Source organism: Nothoprocta perdicaria, unplaced genomic scaffold (assembly GCF_003342845.1).
Source record: "Nothoprocta perdicaria isolate Ctin4 unplaced genomic scaffold, notPer1 scaffold_28, whole genome shotgun sequence".
Taxonomy (NCBI): domain Eukaryota; kingdom Metazoa; phylum Chordata; class Aves; order Tinamiformes; family Tinamidae; genus Nothoprocta; species Nothoprocta perdicaria.
The window spans coordinates 2,280,071-2,301,168 of NW_020455510.1; the positions used below are offsets into that span (position 1 = coordinate 2,280,071).

At 37.5% G+C, this 21,098-nt stretch overlaps 1 protein-coding gene across 1 annotated transcript in view; it reads right to left on the reverse strand.

The window, feature by feature from the left end:
- Nucleotides 1-4,824: 4,824 nt before the first annotated feature.
- The window catches only part of SYT9 (synaptotagmin 9), a 43,338-nt gene continuing 27,064 nt past the window's right edge, over nt 4,825-21,098 (reverse strand). Inside the window, exons 4-7 of the mRNA XM_026041175.1 lie at nt 10,166-10,286; nt 9,032-9,203; nt 8,280-8,409; nt 4,825-6,659 (exon numbers count right to left, since the gene is read on the reverse strand). Coding sequence (XP_025896960.1) covers nt 6,570-6,659; nt 8,280-8,409; nt 9,032-9,203; nt 10,166-10,286 — 513 coding nt within the window. The 3' untranslated portion in view covers nt 4,825-6,569. The remainder of the gene's footprint in view (nt 6,660-8,279; nt 8,410-9,031; nt 9,204-10,165; nt 10,287-21,098) is intronic.

Below are 21,098 nucleotides of genomic sequence, written 5' to 3' on the forward strand. Positions count from 1 at the left end.
GCTTTTTTCTTTCTTACAACTTGTCACACACAACTGAGAATATTAAAAGCAGGAAAGTGCAAACTTCTAGAGTACAAAAGCTATGCTTTCCAGAAGTAGGGTTGTGAGAATAGGATCTAGACCCTAATCAATGTGTGATGTTGTTTCAAGTCAGAAATTAGTTTTTGGGTTTGTTTTGTTTAGAATTTCCCTCTAGAGCCTTATAACAACTTACATGTTGCTTACATTAGAAACTGCTGTGAGGGCCTACCACAACACATGTCATGTGGTTGCTTTGTGGTACGTATATAACTCACTTCCTCACGTGATGTAATTCACTTTCTTGGAAAAGTTGCTTGCAAAGTTCACTAACTTTATCATGACTTGAGATGCAAAGGTTTTCATTGGTTGGACTTCCAAGGAGGTAAGGAGGGGGTTTTTTTTTTGTTTGTTTGTTTTTTTTATTTCTGATCCTGTATAGAACCTGATGGGCATAATATGAATCAGATTGTGAAATGTTTTTTCAGAACTGGCTAATTTAGGGAAAGGCACTTACTAATTTGTTACTTATAATGGCTTGTGTCTTAGGTTATCTGGGAAGACTGTTTTGCTCTCTCCTTCCTCTTTGATCTCTTCGAGTTCTTTGTAGAATTTGTTGATATGAAGCAGGTCTTCCCCTGTGGAAATTCACACGCAGCTGCCAATAAAGCTTGTTAGCACCAGGTATTAACTGTTCAGAATCACTTGGCTTCTACTATTCAACATTGCTAGGAAGGATGCCTTATGTGTTATGGACTAGCCTTTCTCCGTGTTGATTACCAGTCATCTGCTTGGGGCAGTCAGGTCAGTAACAGTTTCCTATGCAAAGGCTGCTGCAAGCAGGTGTTCAGCTCTCCTTAGTTAACAGCATGTTCCAGCTCTCTTGTTATCTTACCAAGTCAGCTCTCTGGAGTACGTTCTTTTCTTTTTCGTATCTGCATGGAAATTAAAAAACCAGTCTATTTACAGCCTATAGGTGTTACCATGATTGAAGATAATATCAACTTCGACTCGTTTTATTTCTTCTGCTTCTGTCTGTGATCTCAAATAATCCCAAGGAAAGAAGTGTTAAATTCTTTCTTTAGTTGCACGAAATTATTGTTTTGTGACCACAGTTTGTATGTCAGTGACCCTTTATTATTGCAGTAGAGGTAAGCAAGCTGCTTCTTCCCAACAAAAAAAGACTGAGCTTATCCCTAAAGAGCTAGAGAAACTCTTCGTTAACTAGATGTCATAGTGTTAAGGCTCTTGCTGCTGGATCTGCAATTTCAGTAGGTGGGAAACAGAAGAGCATAGTCTTTTAGGTGCAATTTTGGTGCAATTTGGTGGTTATACGGGCATACTTCTACACTAGCATTTCCGTTTGTGCCATAGGCTCCTGGGGCCTTCCATGAGGTCCCTCTTGGGTGCTAATTTTGTTAACCTGCTATGCTACATGCTGATTCTCTTCATTTAACACACTGTTGCTCAGTGTAAGCACTTCAGTAGCTTCTTCTTAATACTAAATCTATGCAATTCATGTTTGAGATCTCTAAAAAATCTTCCTCTAATGATGATAATGGCCATGGGATAAAACAAGAAGTGTGTGGGTGGTATCTGTATTCAAAAGCTCAGCTCAAGTTTGAGTGCTGTTCAGTAACAGTTATGTTAACTATTTTGTCTCTCTGGTCGCATTTGTTTTACCAAATTATCTATGAAGAAAAGCAGAGTTAAAACACTTCTGAAGTGTTTGCTGGGAATCCTTTGAATAATGATTTAAAGTTTATTGTATCAAATATAAAATAGGAAAAATTACAATGCCACATTTTCTTACAGAGTTTTTATTAAGAACAAAATTACTTATTCAGACTAGATCTATATAAATAAATCACAGTACATTTTTTACTTGTGTATAGAAGATTGTAATACATAATATAAAATTAAGAAACTCTTTTATCCCTCAAACCATCACTGCAAATGGAATCATGCATTATTTCTACTAAAAAAACAAAATGCCCAGATAATTGAGAGCCTTGATACAGGTGTGGCCCTATTCTCTGAAATTAGACATGAAACAGAGAGACACAAGGACTATTTATTGAACGAGAAAGATTAAAAGTATAGTACAATGTTCATGTGAGAGATATATATATATAAAAAAAAGTTTAGCAAAACAACACAGCTCTCTTCACATACCTTTCAATGGATATTAAAAATRACAGCTGGCCAGCATGCAACTGAACAAATCATTGCAGGTTTACAATGGCTGTGTCTGAGCAAAGGAAGAAAGAACCCCAACTGACAAAGGAGGAGGGGGTGGGGGGGGAAAGGCAACCAACCAAACAGCCCAGCTGCTTAGAAGTCCTCTTGTCATCTTCCCCCTCAGTGTCAGGTGTGCTGTGCACAGTCACCAGTTGAGGTATATCCTGATGATGCCTTTCCTGAGTAGTGTCTCACCACTGCCATCTGCATTAGTGCTTTTCCCACACCTTGGAGAAGACACGGGTCCTTTCAGAGAACTGCAGGACCCTGAAGTACTTACAGCTTGCAGCTGTAGTTCTTGCCCAACCCACTGCATTAAAAATTAACTTTTAATGCAGCACTTGAAATCCCTCAGCCCAGCRTGTGCAGGGCCCTTTCAGGGTCATTCGCACCTTGCACAGCTTGCTTTGTGTGCTCTGAGGCTGTCACTTCACAGCAGAATACTTCAGAGCAGCAAGAATCTAGATGAAGTTAGCATTTTTAAAAATATCTTTTACAAATTCTATTCTGCTACCACTTTTTCCATCATGGAGTGCTTTCATTAAATCCCACAGTATTGTAGATTATTTTCCCTACATAMTTTTTTACCTCATAGATAAAAATCCAAAAGTTATTGTTTCCCTGCATGATAATGGGCGATAATCATTTGACCATACATTATGCTAAATGGAATGAAACCCTTAATTCATGGCATTTCAGATTTGATCACCTGTTGTATGTTTTTCATTTCCATCTGTTTAAATGTAAACAAAATGTATTAACATTAATATAATTTCAGACCTGTTTCTAACGGTTCAAACAGATTTTCCAGGCAGTTTCCAGTCCTTCCCACTTACTGGTTTTATTGGTTGCTACTTTTAAACCAAAGGAGAATTTGCAGCTATATTGTTTTTATGGCAAATAGATCCCCTCAGTGCTTTAATGTTGCCAAGTGATAAAAGTGTAAATATATATCTTGTACCTCTTACTTTAGATCTTTCATGTTTGATTTAACTACATATGATGCTTGATTTTAAAAAAGTAATTAAAAAAAAAGGCTTCTGAGTTTGCTGAAAAATAATTGCCATTTATTAGCTCTCCACTCAAGCCCACATAAGTGGACTAAAAGCTTTTACTTTTTTTTTAATGCTGTCCTGTGTTGTTTCCTCCCGGGCTGAATCAACTATGGCTCAGGCTGGCTGCATACCATTCAGTTCTGCTAGTGGGAGTTGGAGTGCTGAACTATGCATTGGCTGGTAGGGGAAGGCTGAGCTGTGAATCCTTTTTAGTGCATATGTAGTTTCTGTTCTGGTAGACCTTACTTCCCCAGATTGAGAGGCAAAACGAAAGAAAGCAAAATAGAAACATTTTGTGTTTTGGATGAAAATGGATGAGAAGATTACCATGCTCAGCTGTGGAAGGATGGTGCTGTGAGTTGTAGTGTAAGAATTTCACAGAACTGTCCATTATAACCTGCCTCCATGTCAGTATCTTGGAAGACTTCCATGTCAGTATCTTGGAAGACTTCCTCATTGACAGTCATTGCTTTATCATGAAAGAATAACTGAAGTGCTTCTTTGTTCTGGAAAACTACAAGTTACAGTTTAACAGCACATTTTTAATGAGAGCAGCAGATTGACGTCTTGCTGAGATGCATTTCTAAGGGATTTCCTTTTCTATTTCAGAATTGCCGTAGTAGTCATGAGGTATAGTTGTGCCTTCTCAGGAAATAACAAGTGAGGACTTGGAGTTTGTAATTGTCTTGGAGACTACTGCTAATCATATCTGGAAAATATAGTTCAGAAAAGGAGAGTGAAGCTTATTGGGATGAGGATTATCTCTCTGTCTCCAGTTGCTTTTGTAACGGTAGATCCTCTCTTCCTTCCAATGTGCTGTTTCATTATTGTATTAAACTACAAAGGCAACAGCAATGTGCTGAGCCACCAGAATGACAACATTTGTGAGCAAATGTAGCATTGGCTAAGTGGAGCATAAAGGTGAAGAATGAAGTATGCCAATACACGAGTAACTATCATCACACACGTACTGCTCTTATAATGCAAGTATTTTAAAAACTGTAATGTCTGAGTCATTCACTAGAAAGCAAGTATGAGAATTTAGTAAAACTCAGGCTTTCTTTCTAGTTCCTAAGCCTTTGAGGTGTCCTGGATTTGTTTTTAAATGCTCAGTGAGCACTTTTTTTTTCCAGAACTGAATTCACTGTCTTTGTCAGCCATCCGAGCATTAAATAATCTTAGTATGGTAATAAATTCAAACACACTAGCATTTAGGGTATTGATACACTTTTTTTTCTTTTTTTTGGGGCTCATGCCCCTTTGAGTTGCTGGGGTCAAATCTTAGAAATGCTTCTATGCTCAACTATGGAGAGGAAATGAGCCTACTGTATAGATGTTCCCCCTTTTTACAGAGYTGTACCGCTAGTGCTGCCCTCAAAATAGTGGTTTTGGTGGAAAAGTTGCCTGCTTTGCATCACAAGCAGGGACATGTGTATCATGATTTGTCCAGGGAATCAAGCACTCTACTCCAAAAGAGCAAATCTGCCCTGTGCTTATGCATATCCCCTCACATGGACTCCTGAGAATTGCATCTGAGCAGAGTGCAGGATTCGCCTCAAGTGAGGTTTGTACATGAGCAGATAGGAGCACTGTGCTCTACTGTTGGCCTGCTAATACAGTAGTCTGTCAGCTTTAGATGGAAGTCCAGTGAAATGGTTTTATATTTGTATAGAAGTATTTCTGTATAAATATTTTATATATGTTATACAGTTTATATCAGTGTTGTTTTTTTCTGGACATGTGCAGTTTTCTACGTGGAATTTTTGCTTGGATTGTGAAGCATTACGCATGGTAATTTCAGCTGCTCCAAACAGCTGCTGTGTCTGGAAATCCGGGTTGCTTCATAGTGTGTGCTATGGCTGCATAGCTGGAGGTTTTGGAAAAGCATTAGATTTGCAGGACCTGTGCTTTGTAGCTGCACCACATTCATAGCAGATCTGAGACTACAGAAGTCAAGCCATGCTTCTACCTATTAGCAGTCCTGATTTTCAAGAGATTCTCAACTGATGCATTATGAAACTAATTTTTTTTTCAGATTAAATTTTCAGGTGTTTTCTCCAGTCTCTGTATGCTTTTATGTGTCAGCTCAGTTGTAAATTATAAGTGCTTGGCAAGCCTTCATAATGACATGAAGGTAATATGTGTGTGCATAAACTCACGGGGACTGTGTAGAAAGACAAAAGTTCTATACCTGTAACTTGGTTTCAGGCAAAATATCTTGTAGGGAATACACGTACTTTGCATGTGCATTTATTTAAGAAAAATTCCAATAAAGACACTTGAATCAAATGGCAAAATGTGAAGGCAGTTAACTCCTAGCATACATAACCATCCTCCTTGCTACATAACCATCAAAAAATATTTCAGCAGCTCTTTTGTCCAGGACAGATTATTTCATGTGAAAGAATTTAGTGCTTTGATGTATTTGTTCAATGGTCAGAGATCGTCAACAGTTACAATATATTGTCATGTAAGATGGATCCGTTAGTTCTTCTGCAAATCATAAGATGTTCACAGGCAATATGTATTTGGAACAGCATTTTAAAATGATAGTCATGCCTGTGCACAATTAGAAGTGTCATGAAGCGTCACTGTCTCTGATATGCTCCAACTTCTTTTCAGTCTCGTGGATACAACAAAGAAATGTGTCTGAAAAATTATCTAGAGAGAGTGAGGACTAGCAGGCTCTATGTTATACAGATAGTTATCTTTCTGGAAGTATAGAGTGTTATTACAGATGCCATATGTATCTTGATCTCACCCAACAGAATATAGCTTTTCACTTTGTCAGATTTGGTGGATTTCTACACATAACCCTATTTTTTGTACAAGATGAAAGGAGGCACTAGCTGAGACTGAAGACACAACTCATCATCAGAAACAAATGGCTTAGGACAATCATTTTCAAAAAAAATCCATTTACCAAGCTATCCATTACAATATGGAATCATTTTGCAAATACAAGAGCTAGGTTTGTTGTTGTTTCAGCTACTTGTTGATTTTCATTGCTATCGTGTTTGTAAAATCTGGCTAGTTTAATGAACAGAGCTTCTGACTCCAATTTGGGCAATGCTTATAACCACACAATCTACAGGTAGCAATAGAGTCAGCTGATGAATTAACACTACAAATAGATGACATTGCACTACTTGAAACCAACAGCTCTTCACACAGTAGAATACTGAGGGTCCTATTCAGCAAGTATTCAGGGTCCTATGACTGTGGCCACAGAGGTTCCAGAAGCTCTCGCTGAGTCTAATCCTGATTCAGGAACCAAAATGATATGCTGTGTATGTATTTCTCTGCACAGCTTGGATGCGCTGGACACCCTCCCCCACTTGATTCCTGGGAAGGAAAAAAATGTCTAGTTTTAGCTCCATGACATGTAAAATGATTCACAGTAATGACATCTAAAGAAGTTAGCCAGGCATGTATGAAAAGAACAGGATGCCTGTAAAAAGGGAAGAGCTGTCAAAGCTTAATTGTGGGCTCTGGCTGCAATAAAATGTATTGAAGGGGTGAAGCAGGATATAAGGAGATTGGATATAAGAGTGTAGCCAACTATCAGTAGCTAGCTGAGGACATGAGTAAATGGACAGAGCCCCAGTTGGCTGGAACTGTTCTTGGTGTTGTAATCTTCTGCACTTTGGGAGAAAGCATGTGTGTTGGCACCACCCCAGCCCTGAAAAGGCCCTGTGCCTCTCCAGCTGCAGTGGAGCTTGCAGTGGAGGATGCAAAGGCCTCTGTGCAGAAAGCTGCCCTGCTGTGGTCAGCAGGCAGCAGTTATGGAAGCACAGCACTGCTGTCGTGGTTTTGCCAAGGTAGCATCTTCCCGTGGCTTGTCACTTACTGAACTTCTATTGCTGCTGGTTACAACAAAGTAAGTAAAGTCCCCAGCTGCATTCTGGTGACATGACTGCACTCTGGTGCAACAACATACCCAGAGAGGCTGCCAGCAACCTGTTTATGTGTGTGAGATGTTTACGGCATGTATGACACACTTTTCTAGCTTTCAGGCTTTGTGGCTGCTCATAAATATAGTGGTTTCTTCTAAGTGAGGTTACTATCTGACTTTAGTAACGGTAGTAACGGTAAAAGTAAATGGTGGAAACCCTTGGGAAGCTCTTTAGGAAGATCTTCAGTGAAATTTTGTGCCTCATGAATCAGGGTTAGCCTTCTCTGTGTTGGGAAGGGAGTAGGGGTTAGGCAGAGGGATTAAAAGGACGTCTTTACCCCACTGGACTCTGTGGAATAGCCCCTGAGGATATGGCTAAGAAAGAGTTCAACAGGAATGCCAGATTTCTGCTGAATAGGTTATAAGGGTGAGGAAGCCTCTTCGGCAGCCATCCAAACGCAGAAGACCTGCATAACATTTCTGCTGAATAGGGCCCTAAAGACAAAAACAAAACAAAAACAAAACAAAACAAAAAAAACATAGGAAGCTTGAAAAGATTTTTCTGAATGTGTGGCTTCTTATCAATGTCTCAGATCTCCAGAGACACTTAAACTTTTTTAATGCAGTTAGACGGTCCTTGAGGTTTGCCAGTGGCATGGATATAGTGTTATAGTCCAATTAGTTTGTTTTGTTTAAAAGCTATTTGGTCATTCCTTAAACAAGGCCATTTATAGCAATTATCAGTGAAAGTTACGCAACATTCTATTAAAAAAAAAACAAAAACAAAAACAAAAAACCTCCTTTTTCACCTTTATCCAGTGTTTAAGGTCTGGGTTTCAATAAGTATGTTAAAGATAGAAAGGCATATTTTCAGTCCCACTAAAATTCAAAGGAGCAGACTTTACTTTCATGTTATGTTTGACTTGATTACTGATGTTTCCAAACCGTTTCCTAGGATTTAGTGTATCTATATATCTTGTTTTTGTTCATAAGATTTTTATCCAACTTTTAATGCTATATGGAGGAATTTTCACAATTGCAGAAAAGTGGAAGCAAGAAATATATCTTACCTCTGCAAGAGGATGCCAGTGAGCAATGGGTTTCCGAGGGTACGAAAGCATTTCGTTCCAGTGGTCTCGACCCAGGCTTTCTGCGTCGTTGCCTACTTGACACACTCCAATGACCTCATTGTGACCTACACTGTGAAAATGGTCCATAATATTTTTTTCTTAAAATATACCTTTAAGAACATAGAACTTGCATATTAAACACATTAATCAAAACTTTTTAGAATTAGCTCTTTCTGGGAAAATGTAGTGAACTATAAAATATGTAAGTTTTTTTTTGCACCTTCCAGTTATTCAGGGTAATTCAATATTTTCCCCACTATAGCAGACACCATGTGCCTGCATGAATTTGTGTCTTACGTCTTATTTTTGTATGAGGAATGTAGGAAGCTCTTTGTTCATTTCTGTAATTAGTTACAAGTATGAGTAAATTCTCAGTAAAGGTGAGTTTGACTCAGAGGAGTTAGCATGCTTGCGTGCAAACAGGAGATCAGTATGTGCATGGTCTGATTATATGTTTAGTCATTTTCATCCTGAAAAATATACATGTGTGTTAGTTACGTCAGACATAGATGCAAATGCCTACTTTAAAATTTAGGGAGTTCTGCCTGAAAATTCAAGAAGTTTTACTCTTCAGCCAAAATCATCATCACAAAATGTTTAGTTTCCCATATAGTGGGGAAAATAACAACTTTGTTCCTGGATGCAAATCTAAGTCAAGAGATATTGTTATTTTACAATTACAGGTATCTCACCGGTCATAATCCATAACAGCTATCGACAAGTTAATTTGGTCAATATTTTCTGGAGGGACATCAAAGACTATGGCTTCATTGTAAACAGGATTAAGAGTATTCCTCTTTGTAGAAGTTTTCCTTTTCTTTAGTCGCCTTCCTTCACACATTAAAGAAACCTTCACGTAGGGATCTGTATGAATCATAATAAGAACATTGTTTTCTTTTGCTTTCAAACACAAACAGAAAGTAAAGGGAGTTGTCATCTTGTATGTCGTGGGTAGAATGTGCGTTTCTTTTTTACACTGGACGGTAACACTGCCTGGGGGGCAGTGGACATTCTGCTTGAATGCACAGTATAAACAATATATGTTCAAGGAGCTCCTTAATGTGAACTGATTTCTCAAAGGTGTTAAAATATCCACTGAACTATGTTATATATGACTTATGAACAGCCTTGGTATGAACCCATTTAGGATAGCCTGATTATTTCTTTAGTTGTAGGACACAGAAGATGACAGTATCATATACATTATGACTTGCAGATTTGTGATTGAATACAATTACAATTATCAAAGTGTGACAATTAAACGGCTTTTATTTCCCAAGAGAAGTATAGTTATTTTTGAAGATCTGAATGTATTTAAAAAAAAAAAAAGTTTCTTTGTAGTTGCTTTTCTGCGTGCTCTACAAGTCCATGCTAGCTGAGTGCTTATTTTAGTTTCTTATTATTGAATCAGAAATGGTTGCTGAAAACAGTTTGGGATGGTGGTTGTTGTGCAGGGGCTCATGGCTGTGACAACTTTCTGTCATGAAACCAAATTCCCGATGTTATGAACACAGGTTGGCCAACTGTTGCTTTTCTGACTCATGGTAGCTTTAGAAAAAATGCTTAAATTCTTAGAATAATGCTTAGAAATATTGTAGGTTTAGAAATAACCTGCTTTCCAACAGCAGGTTATTATAAGCTCTTCTTTGCAATATCACAAACTATTTACTACTTAACCACTTCTTAGAAACCTCTGTACTCAAGTGATTGAAGATCTTGCACTGTAAAGACCCTTCCTCTCAAAGGACAATTTGTATGTTGACAGAGATGGAGTTCTTTGAGGGAAATGGGTCAGAAATTGGGTTAAACCTTAAATAAATTCCTACCTGATGCTCCTGTGATATCCATTGCCTTTAAGTTTCTTGCTTTTATTATTGTAATAGTTAGTCTACCAGCTGTTGGAAGGTAGCAGAGTGAAAACATCAGGTCACCAAGATCCACATTATCCTGTTCCAGGAAAAGAGAGACAATGTGAAACTGTAATAAGAATTTTCCCCACCCATCATCTTAGAAGGTAAAGAGCAGCTAAAGATTAAAAAAAAAAAAAAAAAAAAAAAAAAAAAAAAAAAAAAAAAAAAAAAAAAAAAAAAAAAAAAAATCTACAGTTATCCAAGCAAGATCTAAAGTCTCATTCTGAAACATACTGCTAAAAAAAAAAAAAAAAAAGACACCTATCTGTACATAAACTGGAAGTTGCTTGTTGCTAGAACATCAATATTGTGAAGTGTGTAGCTGCAATTTTTTAGCAGTCAGTCCTGGAGATGTGGAAATGGAGCATATTCAAGTCCAGATACAGTGTGAAACATTGAGAGATCTTTATTCTGCATCTTTCGTACTATTTGAATTTAACATTGACATATCTGTGTGTTTTTCCCTCCAGTCTGCAAAAGAATAACCATAGTGAGGCTCACAGAGGTAACAGTGGTCAAGCAGAACAAAACTTTATGCAACTCTCTCTGTGCAGACCCAAAATACCTTTTTATTTTGTTATTTATTTATTTATTTTGAAGAAAATCCAACTCTTATGAAAGAAGTGGTGAGGTGGGATGAAGTATTGTAGCAAATGATTTCTAGTATTGTGTACATTTTGTGCCTGAGCAGTAAGACTGTCCCTCCCTCAATGTGGGGAAAGCAAGTCCAGCAGCAGTCRGCTTCCAGAGCTTTTGGAAGCCGGGATTGGGAGTGGCCCAGGTGTGATGCACAGATCTGTCCTCAGGTTTTCTATGCCTGCTGCAGAAAGACTGCCGTGCGGAATGGGGAAAATAACTACAGCGTATGAAGTGTCTGGGGGAGATGACTGTATAACTTCAGCATAGCAGAATTAAATTCTGTGTCTTAATGCTTCTGTTTGTTTTCCACTCTGGTATGTAGCACACATGGTCTTTGCTTGTCAATTATGTAGGTCATAGTTGCATCCAACTATGCATCAAGTCTTTTCTTGGCATAAAATAACAGGGTGAATCAGAATTTTGAAGAAAACTGGTGATTATGAATAAGTCTCAAGAAAGCGACTGATTTGCAGTTTCCTGTGAGCTGTTGATTCTCAGCTTCTACCTGACCTCTAAGCACTCCTTAATTTTTAACTGTTAGTCTGTGGAACTACAGAGAACTGAATTCTCTGTAGTCTACAGAGCATATCAGAAAGGGGATGCTCCTCTAGCTTGAGCCCTTCGGCCTTGAGCCTATTTTGTGGTGCTATCCTTACTGTTAAGTTGTCCCCTTCTTGACCTGGTGATCATGCAGACTAAATCACAGGTAGATTACAAGTAAATTGTTTTAGTGCTCTCAGTGCAAAAAGCTTCATGTCTATAGCTAAGAGTCTTTAAAGGTGTGCTGGTACCAGTTTTTATCTAGTCCATATGTGCCTCTTACCCTTTCCTTCTCCTTTTGCCCCTATCTCTCACCCCAGGAAATAGAAGGTGCTGCATGATGTAAAAGGTAAGTAAAAATACCCAAGAAAAACTCCTAATAGAGTAGTGCTTGTCTCTGAGGAAAATGAGCTTGGTACTGCTTAGACCCATACCCAGGGCTTATGTCTCATAAGTTATCAGGGGAGACATCCACAACAGAGATAAGTGCTATAAGTCACAGAGTTATAGAGTAATGTATATCAGAAAGTGGTTTTAGAGATCACTGGATTCAACCCCTTCCTCAAGATGAGGGTTGCTGCTTTACTTCCCCTCAGCTCCTGTAAARGGAAAATATTATGTGCATTCAACCAGGGAAATAGATCTTTTCCTTGTGTTGCTGCTGGAGAGAGCAGCTGTCAAAGAAGTAAAAAGCAGATGATACGAGCGTTTTGTCAGTAATAAGTAGCTTTTAACCCTGACGCATACAACTGTCAACTATCATCTCTTTCACTCTGGAGATCAGTGTTTTGTGGTGGCTGTAAGGTGACAATATCAGGATAGCTCATAAAACTCGCCCTGTTTAGTGCCTTCTCATGAGTCAGATTTGGAAGCATACCTGTTGCAGTCTGTTTTGACTGGGGAGGATTCAAGTGCTGTCTGAGAAGGAGATGCTCTCAGTGCTGTGAGCACATCTAGAAGAAGTTTTTCTTGGCTAACCTCTGTTCTCAACTTTAAAGGAGGCATGATTAAGATATTTTCCCAGGGGCAATATAACGTGGGAAGAAGGAAGGGAAAATTGCATGCAATCCTTTTCCTTGTGGAAAAACTTTCCACAAAATTTCCAAATTTAAGTGCCGTTCCCCACTTCTGGGGAACTAAAATTGTGAGCTGCAGGATTCTCTCTTGTGCTACTACACTTATAGCTCTGTGAGGGAACAGAATTTCCTATGCCATTTACAGAAATTATTGAGTGTAGCTATATTGTTGCAATTTGAGGAATTTGTCAAATCAAGAAACACTTGTTAGAAGTGTTTGATTCTAATTACATTTGTACATGGCCATAAGAGTGCCAGATGTATTCTCATTATGGAAGAATTCACATTTTAAGATGACTAGAGAAAATGTAAGTAGAAAATTCTATATTTATGGTATCTTAAATCAAGGAAATCAGCTGTGCCAAAATCGGCATTTATTAATGCTTCAGTCAAAACTACAGGGATGCATCTGAGTAAAGATTATGGAAAATGGGAATGGCCTATTTTTTGTAATTGTTCTTTTAATACATCAACTTCAGTCTATATTTGTTGTTTTAAATTGCTTCGTAATATTATCTCTGTATGATTCTATTTTTTTTTGCATTTCATTGACCATGTTTCTTTCATTTTTATTTTGTTTTGCTTTTTTAAAGTGAAGACARGTACATAAGGGAGCTTTTAGAGCTACGTATGCTAAAATGAATCTGATTTTTCTTATTAAAGAGAACATTGCACAGCATAACCCCAAAACTTGACTTCACCGCAGTGAAGATATCTATATATGATTTTCAGGTCAGATCAATTGGCTATTGGCTTGCATGCCTATACAGCTGTATAAAGTGTATTTACAGAAGCTTATCTGATAAGAAGGGCAAAGAGACAAGATGAGAAAGGGCATTCTTGAATCTTCAGTATTTCCCTGTGGAATTGTCTGTGCAGTATTTGTTACTTGGTATGCATTGATAAAAATGAGATTCTTGCATAACTAACTAACATAATGGAAAGGCGAAGTGTTAGATAAAGAATTTAAAGAATTAAAGGTTTTTTTTTTTTTTTTTTTTGCAAAAGGGAAAGAAAAATACTTAGGGCTGCCTGCTGACGAAAAGAAGATGGTTCACGTGTTTTTTAAAAATATTTTCCTCTAATGTGAAAGATAAAGCATCAACCTTGATGCACTATTTAACTTGAATTTGTCCATTAGAATTATATTCCTGCTGCTAATACCACAGCAGTTTTTAGCTACCTTGCAGCAGAGGATTCTGGAGCATCTTACAGTCAGAGAAAGGTCTCTTGGCTAACAGACCTGTTCTGGATACTACATCTTCATGCTGTACTCCCTAGGGACTGAAAGCAGAAGTTTTCCTGCAGACTAGCTGGTAGGTAGCTACCAGGATTGTTAGCTCAGGGAATGTGGTTTTTTTTTTCTTAAGTTTTTCATAATTTTGCTTAGCATCTTGGCAAATTCTATCTAAAGACACTGTCAAAAGTAAAGTATTCAACAGATGTTATCTTCCTGGTTATTTTTTTTGTCAAGTTTAAAATTATGTTTGCAACTAGATCCTTGGCTTTTTGGACTTCAGAACAGTGTTCTTGTTTTTACTTCTTTTTCTCTTTGCCTCTGTGGTGCACCAAGCTCTGATCATGAGGCTGTTTGCAGCACAGCAGGATGCGCAGGTTTGAGCTCTGTGCCTTTTGTTCCTTTTCAGTACTGAGCTTATCTAATATCCAGTGCTAAATGCTGGAATTCATTTGCTAAAACTGTCTATACCCCAACAGAATCCATACTGTAAAAAGGTACATTTTTTTGTTTCATAGGATGAGAAAGTGAGAAGCAGAAAGAATTTGATATATTGCCAAAGCTGTTCATTAGTTTGGGATCAGAGGGCCCAGTAAGTGTTCCTTTTCTGTTTTATACAGGTAACAAAGTAAAGATATGCTATGGTGTCTATAATTCTGTGTTTTCACTTTAGTGTCTGTTGATCTTTGGAAGCAGGTCTTTGGTTTTTCCTCCTTTTCCCATCATTCCATGTCATGACTACGTTTCTTAAGGTGGATCACTACAGTCCAGATAGGATTCCCCAGACACAGCTCTGTTGTGTCAGTCAGTTGAGATATCTTAGTATGTGGGGAACTGCAGTCAAACTATTTGCTTTTCTTGTTTATATATGGTTCAGAATAGATATAATTAATGCCTTTGGGAGGAACATGCATATAACTTTCTCTTGCCATGATGTTACTAGTAAATCAGAGACAAAGATCTTTTTCTGTAGGTAGTCAATGCATCTCTCTAAAGGTGACATCTCTCTATGTCTCCATTGGCATAATTTATATTCTTTAAGTAGAATGACAATGATTAAAAATTAATTGCCTTTCCACTAAGTTGCATATTTTCTTCAGCTGTCCAAATGCATTTATATAATTTGATCTTATTGAGCTGTTTAAGATATTATTGGTAAATTATTCTGTAATAAGATCTTTATTTTTAAAAGCTTCCATTCCAATTTAAACATAAACTACATGCATGTATTTTACAGAGTTGTTTTGTTGTTTTGACAACTTTGTTGAAAACAGAGTTGTTTTTGAAGGCTTGCCAGATAGTGTTGCTGGTCAGGAAGAAAAGTCAATTAAAAAATATTAAGTTTCTCCTTGCTAGTTAAACAATTTTAACGAGCACTATTTTGCTGTCTTGAATTAGTTTTTATGCAACTCTATTGTGTTGCTTTCCTACAAAACAAAACACAGTGTAGATTTAATGAACGCAGAACTGCCTTTTGCCCTGATTCCTTTTTCCAGGCACAGGAATGGATCCTCTGTAATTTTGATGGTTATGGAGAAGAGAGGGGTAACAGTAGGAAGGGCAGGAAACCCTTTAGAGCTTCTTTTTTTTCTTTTTCTTTCTTTCTTTTTTTTTTTTTTAAGCTTCCTGACCTAGTATTTAGAAATGAGAGAAGAATAAATAAAAGACAAGTTACTTCATTATAGTGCCYAATATCTTACAATGCAAAAGTTAATCTGGTTGGGACAACTCTGTTGACTTAATGTTCATCAAGAGTTTTCTTTTATGCAGATGGAAAGAAAAAGGAAAGTAAACCCTTATGGCTGCAGGGGTAAATGCTGGCCTTTTAGCAGGGGAGGCTAAATTGCATGTTAAATGTTCGCTATCTCTAGGCAGATATAAGCTTGAAGAAAGTCAAGCAGCAATTCCATTCTAATGCATAAAATTATCTCTGCTGTGAGTTATTTGCCACTTCCCTCTTGCTTCCGTTCTGACATAAATTGAAAATAATGTTTAATTATCTCAATATCCCTCTGATAAGAAAAATTGCAAATACGTTCAAGAAAAACTAGTCAAGGAAACTAGTTTTAAAAATAAGTAATCAAAATATTCTTATTATAAATGTCTTGCCTATTAGTATTCCTTTATGTTAAAATGGAGATGCCAATTTTAATTACATTTGTTTACAAATGAATGTGGTGGCCTTTAATTTTACCTTGAGTTGTAGTGGCTGCACATGGACTTACATATCTATTAGAATATCACAAGATGCTCTATTTTCCAGCTGCTGTCGATGGATCTGTTTGTGTTCAGGGATTGAAAGCGATCAGTCTGGCTCACTATACCTTAGGGAATAACCAGCCTTGGCTGCTCCCTGCCAGTCTTCCTTAAGGATAAAGGCTACTGGAGGGATCAGTCTGGGCAAAACAAATTATAGATATGCTGCTAAACTGAAATTAACTTCAAGTTCTGACCTCTACTCCCAACAATTCCTCACCTTTCCTTAGCACTGAGTATCATTCTTAGTGCTTTTGTTTTGCATTGCATAATACAGCCATCTTTTATATAAAGGTAAATGGTAATTACACCATTTTGAAAGGAAAGAATCTAAAAGGAAGGATAATGTTGGAGAAGAAAAAACAAACGTCCTTTGCAATCTCTGCAGCCTCCATGGTGTTTGAAGGATGCCGTCATTACAATACTAGGTGTTCTTTCTTACTTAGACTTAGCACAGTTTGTACTCTAAAGGGGTAATAAAGGTCAATTTTTATAAAACTGAATCTACTTTCAGGCTAAGTGAAATTTTGCTCTGCAATTCATTCCTTTTAAGCCACTTGGTAAAAAAAAGGTCAGAGGAGGATCGAAATAATGTAGTATACTTGAAAACGAGAAAGCTGATTTCAAACTTCCAATTGTAGTAATGTGTCTTCCTTACTACTTCAGAGCTTTTCTCAGAGATATGGTTCACTTTTTAAATCAGATACCTCTTGCTGGGTTGTAGCCATCTATTGTGTAATTCTATCCCTGTTATCATTTCAAAAGAGAAGATATGGAGATCTGGTGCACATGTGYATGTGCCCTGGCAAGGCTAGGATAGGATCATTTTACTCTAGTAAATTTTACTCTAGTTCAATAAATCAAGAAGCTAGGGAAGCAAGTGCACTCTTAGCACTGTTAGCTATACACAGCTAGGGACGAATTACTTTGCCTCTAGATTTTGACCATTTGAATGTAATGTAGTCCTTTTACAGAACACTGAAATTACTTGTAGTGAACAGTATATTGTCATTAATTCAAACTCCATTTAATCATTTAAAAGTTCTTGTGATATCCCTCATCTCCTTTCAGGAACTATCTCTTTTTTTCAGGCAGACTTTCATATTTTTCTGGTTAAAAACTAACCTTATCCTAGAACTTCCTTATGTTTAAATCCTGTTACCCTTGAAATCAATTTAGTTACTATTAAGTAGTGTAACTAAATGCAAAAGGTTGACTTGTGCCCTGCTGGGTGTATAAGCAATAACACTGATGCCATGCCAGACTCCAACCTCAGAAAATCTCAGTATAAGAAAAGTGGTGGAAAGGGATCATTACAGCTTACAAGCGTGTCTGAGAGCCTACCACATAACCTCTATTAAATTGAAAGCACAACTAAATTTAACCACATGCATTTTACTATCAATTCTTCCCTATAAAATCACCTGCTTTTAACAGTAGTCAAGTAATTTCCATGTAAAGTTTCATTTACTTCTTACTGATTTATTTAAACAGGTCATTAGAAAAGAAAATCACTGCAAATTTCAAAGTGAAGCAGCCCAGATAAAGAGAATACTTCCCTGCTAGTGTTATTCTGTGACTGGAGTGAGTTAAAAGCAGTCTTACTGCTTTGATCATCCTTGCATCACCATGCCATTCTAATTGCAAACTAAATGGAGGAGGAAAAAAAAGTGTGGAAAACAAGACTGCTTTCATCACTTATTTATCAAAACCTGCTACAAAGAAATTTCTTATTGGGTTTAGGTGAGAAGTTGGGTCTATGGGGGTTCTTTTCCTGGGGGTTTGGAGGTAGGAGACAAGGCATAAGGGAAGCTGCTCTTTCTCCTCCTAGAGCTGCTCCTGGCAGTTTTCCAACAGACTGCTATGGCAAATTGCTAACCACGCGACGTGCCTGCACRCCCCTGGGCATACACCCTTCCCCAGGCACGCCGCCCTGATGCACCTTCTGAATTCAAGCCGTGAAACTCATGCGGATAAAACAACGAAGGGTGATTTTTACCACTTCCCTTAGGCAAAGCCAAAAATATTTCAGCGTTTCTCAGTATTTTAGCTAGTGATGCTGCTCAGAAAGCCACTAGAATAGAAATTCAGCTGTCCTCTTTCCTTTGAGACAGTTCTAGATTATCTCCATTGTGATTCTAACCTACACAGATTCAGGAGAAGAGAAGTTATGCTGCCACTGTGTATCATTTACTTCCCTTACAAATGAATAGAATATTCCAAAGCCGTTAGGCAGTTTACTAATCTAGCAGTACATCTGTTTAGGAGCTGGAAATAAAAACTGCTTAAAAATAAAACAGGAAAAAAAAATGTGAGGTAGCTAAAGTAAGGGGAAGAGAAAGAAGAGAGCAATTTATTTTAAAAAATGTAGACTCTGAAATCAAGTACATCATCAGGTGCCTACAGTGTGAGCAGGTGAAAATGTGATGGTGTAAAGTGTGATAACAATTCTTTTTCTGTAACGTTTATTTTCTATCAGATGGACTTGTGCATCTCCATTATATTTACACATGTATTTTAGGACTATTTTAGTATGTTGTACCTTTTAAAGGATGCAGAGAAGGCAGTATAAAACATGAGGTAAAAAGAACACAACAAGCAAGGATAAAAGAGCTTGAGTACTTCCAGTCCATAGAAGTGAGTCAACAGAATTTCATCCTCTTAGAAAACTCTCTAAGTTTTTCTAAACATGATTTACATTTGTCTTCAATGTAGGATTTCTTTTTATGACTTGTTTTACATTCCTCCTTGTTGTAGGCTTTTGGGTGATGGAACTGGGATGAGCTTCTCAGAATTTTGCATGGTTATATTTATGGTTATATAGAATACCTAATGTTGCAATGTGCATGCTACACTATCAGTAGGTAAAAAGGTTACTTTTTTGGAAAGTCTTCAAGTGATTCTGTAAGAAATGTCTTGCAGTCACTTAGGAACCTTCTCAATTTTTCTATTTACTTGTAATTTAAACAATCTGGTAGTTTCAAATGAAGGAAAAGTTGGAAGTTAGGTTTGCTTGAGAATTGTTGTTCATTTTGAGAATGATCAGTGATTTTGAATACTCAATTTGGCAGCTTGAAAGGACCTGAGTTCAATTTTTGGAAGGGAGTGTGATTTTGACAGTCCCATGTTGTTATCTCTAAGCATCATAACTTCCAGAGCAAGGCTATCTGAATAGAAGGATCATGTGGCATCCGCCCACCTGCATTTTTTGTGCTGGTCTAGAATGGAAAGGTTTCCTGAAATGAATGATTGGTAGGAACAGTAGAGTAGATGGATGGAAGACAGTATCTGATGCTGTATTTCATCCTCTGTTTTTAAAAATGCATATATTTTGTTGAAAAGCATTAAGGTTTTAGATACCATGGGAAGCTTTTTTTTTTATATGTAGCTTTGTAAGAAAAACCTTGTGTTGAATGCACTGTTTCTTAGAGCTTTCCCACCACTGTTGAGATGCCTTTTATTCAGTAAAGTGAAGAATTCGGAAAAGGAGACGGCAAACGAGAAAATGCTGGAAGGAAGGGGTCAGAATGTGCACTGCAGAATAACCTGGAGGAAAAAGTCTGATGTGGAGGTAGAAACCAGTTCACTGCTGACATAAGGATTTCTAGCTGCACCAAGTTTGATAGAAGACTTCTATATAATCTAATTTGTGGCGGGGAGGAAAGAAAGGTAAATCTTTGTTGAGCAGGCTATTACTGCTCTGTATTTGGTACTGCTAGCAAGATACTGTTTCTAAGCTATAGCAAGCGCATATGTAAGAAATCTGAGCTCCAGTGGGAATTCCTACCCTGACTTCACTGGAGCCAAGACCTCATCCTCCAACTGCTCCTTTTTATCTACAAAACATGCTGTGGTGCCAGGAGAATGGAGTTTGTTTAGATTAGTATCTACTGTAAGACTTTGTGCTTAGACATGGAAAGGTTTTCAATATTTAAAAGAAATTCTTTTCTTCCTAGTGCTCATAAATAACTCTCTAAAGGCTTGAAACTAAACCTGCCTGTTTTCTTCCTATACTTCTTGTACATACTTTTTTCCTTTTCCTGCATACGTATTTATGTTATTGTTCTGTTTTGTATTGACTGTTCAGAAGAGTTAGCATCATGTAGATCAGATGGCTGATTAAACCACAGCTGGCTTTTACAAATACTTACAAAACCCAGGCATGCTTTTAAAAAGGAAACATGTGAAGAGTTCTATGAATCTTGAGAATAATTATGCAAAATATAGTGTGGAAATTAACTCTTTTATTTTTGTTTTAACTCTCTTAGTTAATACTGTCTCTATTGCTAAGCTCTTATTCATTGCTGCTTTTCAGATAATATTACTGTAGGAATGGGAATAGGAAACTGTAGGTAGGTGGTGTGCTGGATTGCAGCGTGGTGGCTGTTAGCAGTTGGTGTCTGACAAGCCAGGTTACATTTTCTCATGTTCTGACAAACTGCTATTTTTAAGATGCCAGATTAGACTGAAAAATCTGCGTGTAGAATTTATCTCAATAGTTCATACAATCATCTGTAACCCCCTCCTGTGGTTTTCTGCTCCCCTGTCCTTTGTAAGCAAGATTGTCCACTTGTCTTCTAGCTGGTCTTTGTGGCTTTAGTTTTGAGTCTGCCGAAAAGCATAGTGAACGATTAAGTACTCAGTAAGGTGAGATGTATCTTGTGACTACTATTTTCCTAAGTAAACAGAGCAAGGTGTTTAATCAAGCAATGAAGTGTCAGAAAGAATGAAACTATTTGGATCTCAAATGTCATGATACCAAATGTTAATGCAGTGTCTTCACATGAGCCTGTCACTTCCCCAAGTTACATGATGCAACATATTCCCCCTGTTAGGGAGCCAAAGGTGGTCTCAGACACCACAAATGACTGTATGCTTCATTTTACTGTTTACATGAACAGTTCCAGGGACTTCAGTGGGACTAACTACAGAAGTTACTAGAGCTGTCACTTGAGAGGCTGAGTCAGTAAAGAAAGATCTGCACTGTAAAAAGGTAGTAATTCTGGGACTGAGAATTCCTGATGAAAAAAGTTTATTTTTTTCAGGTTGGAGCTAGCTGCATTTTGATATTGTTTCTTTAGCTGCACTCCCAAGAAGATAG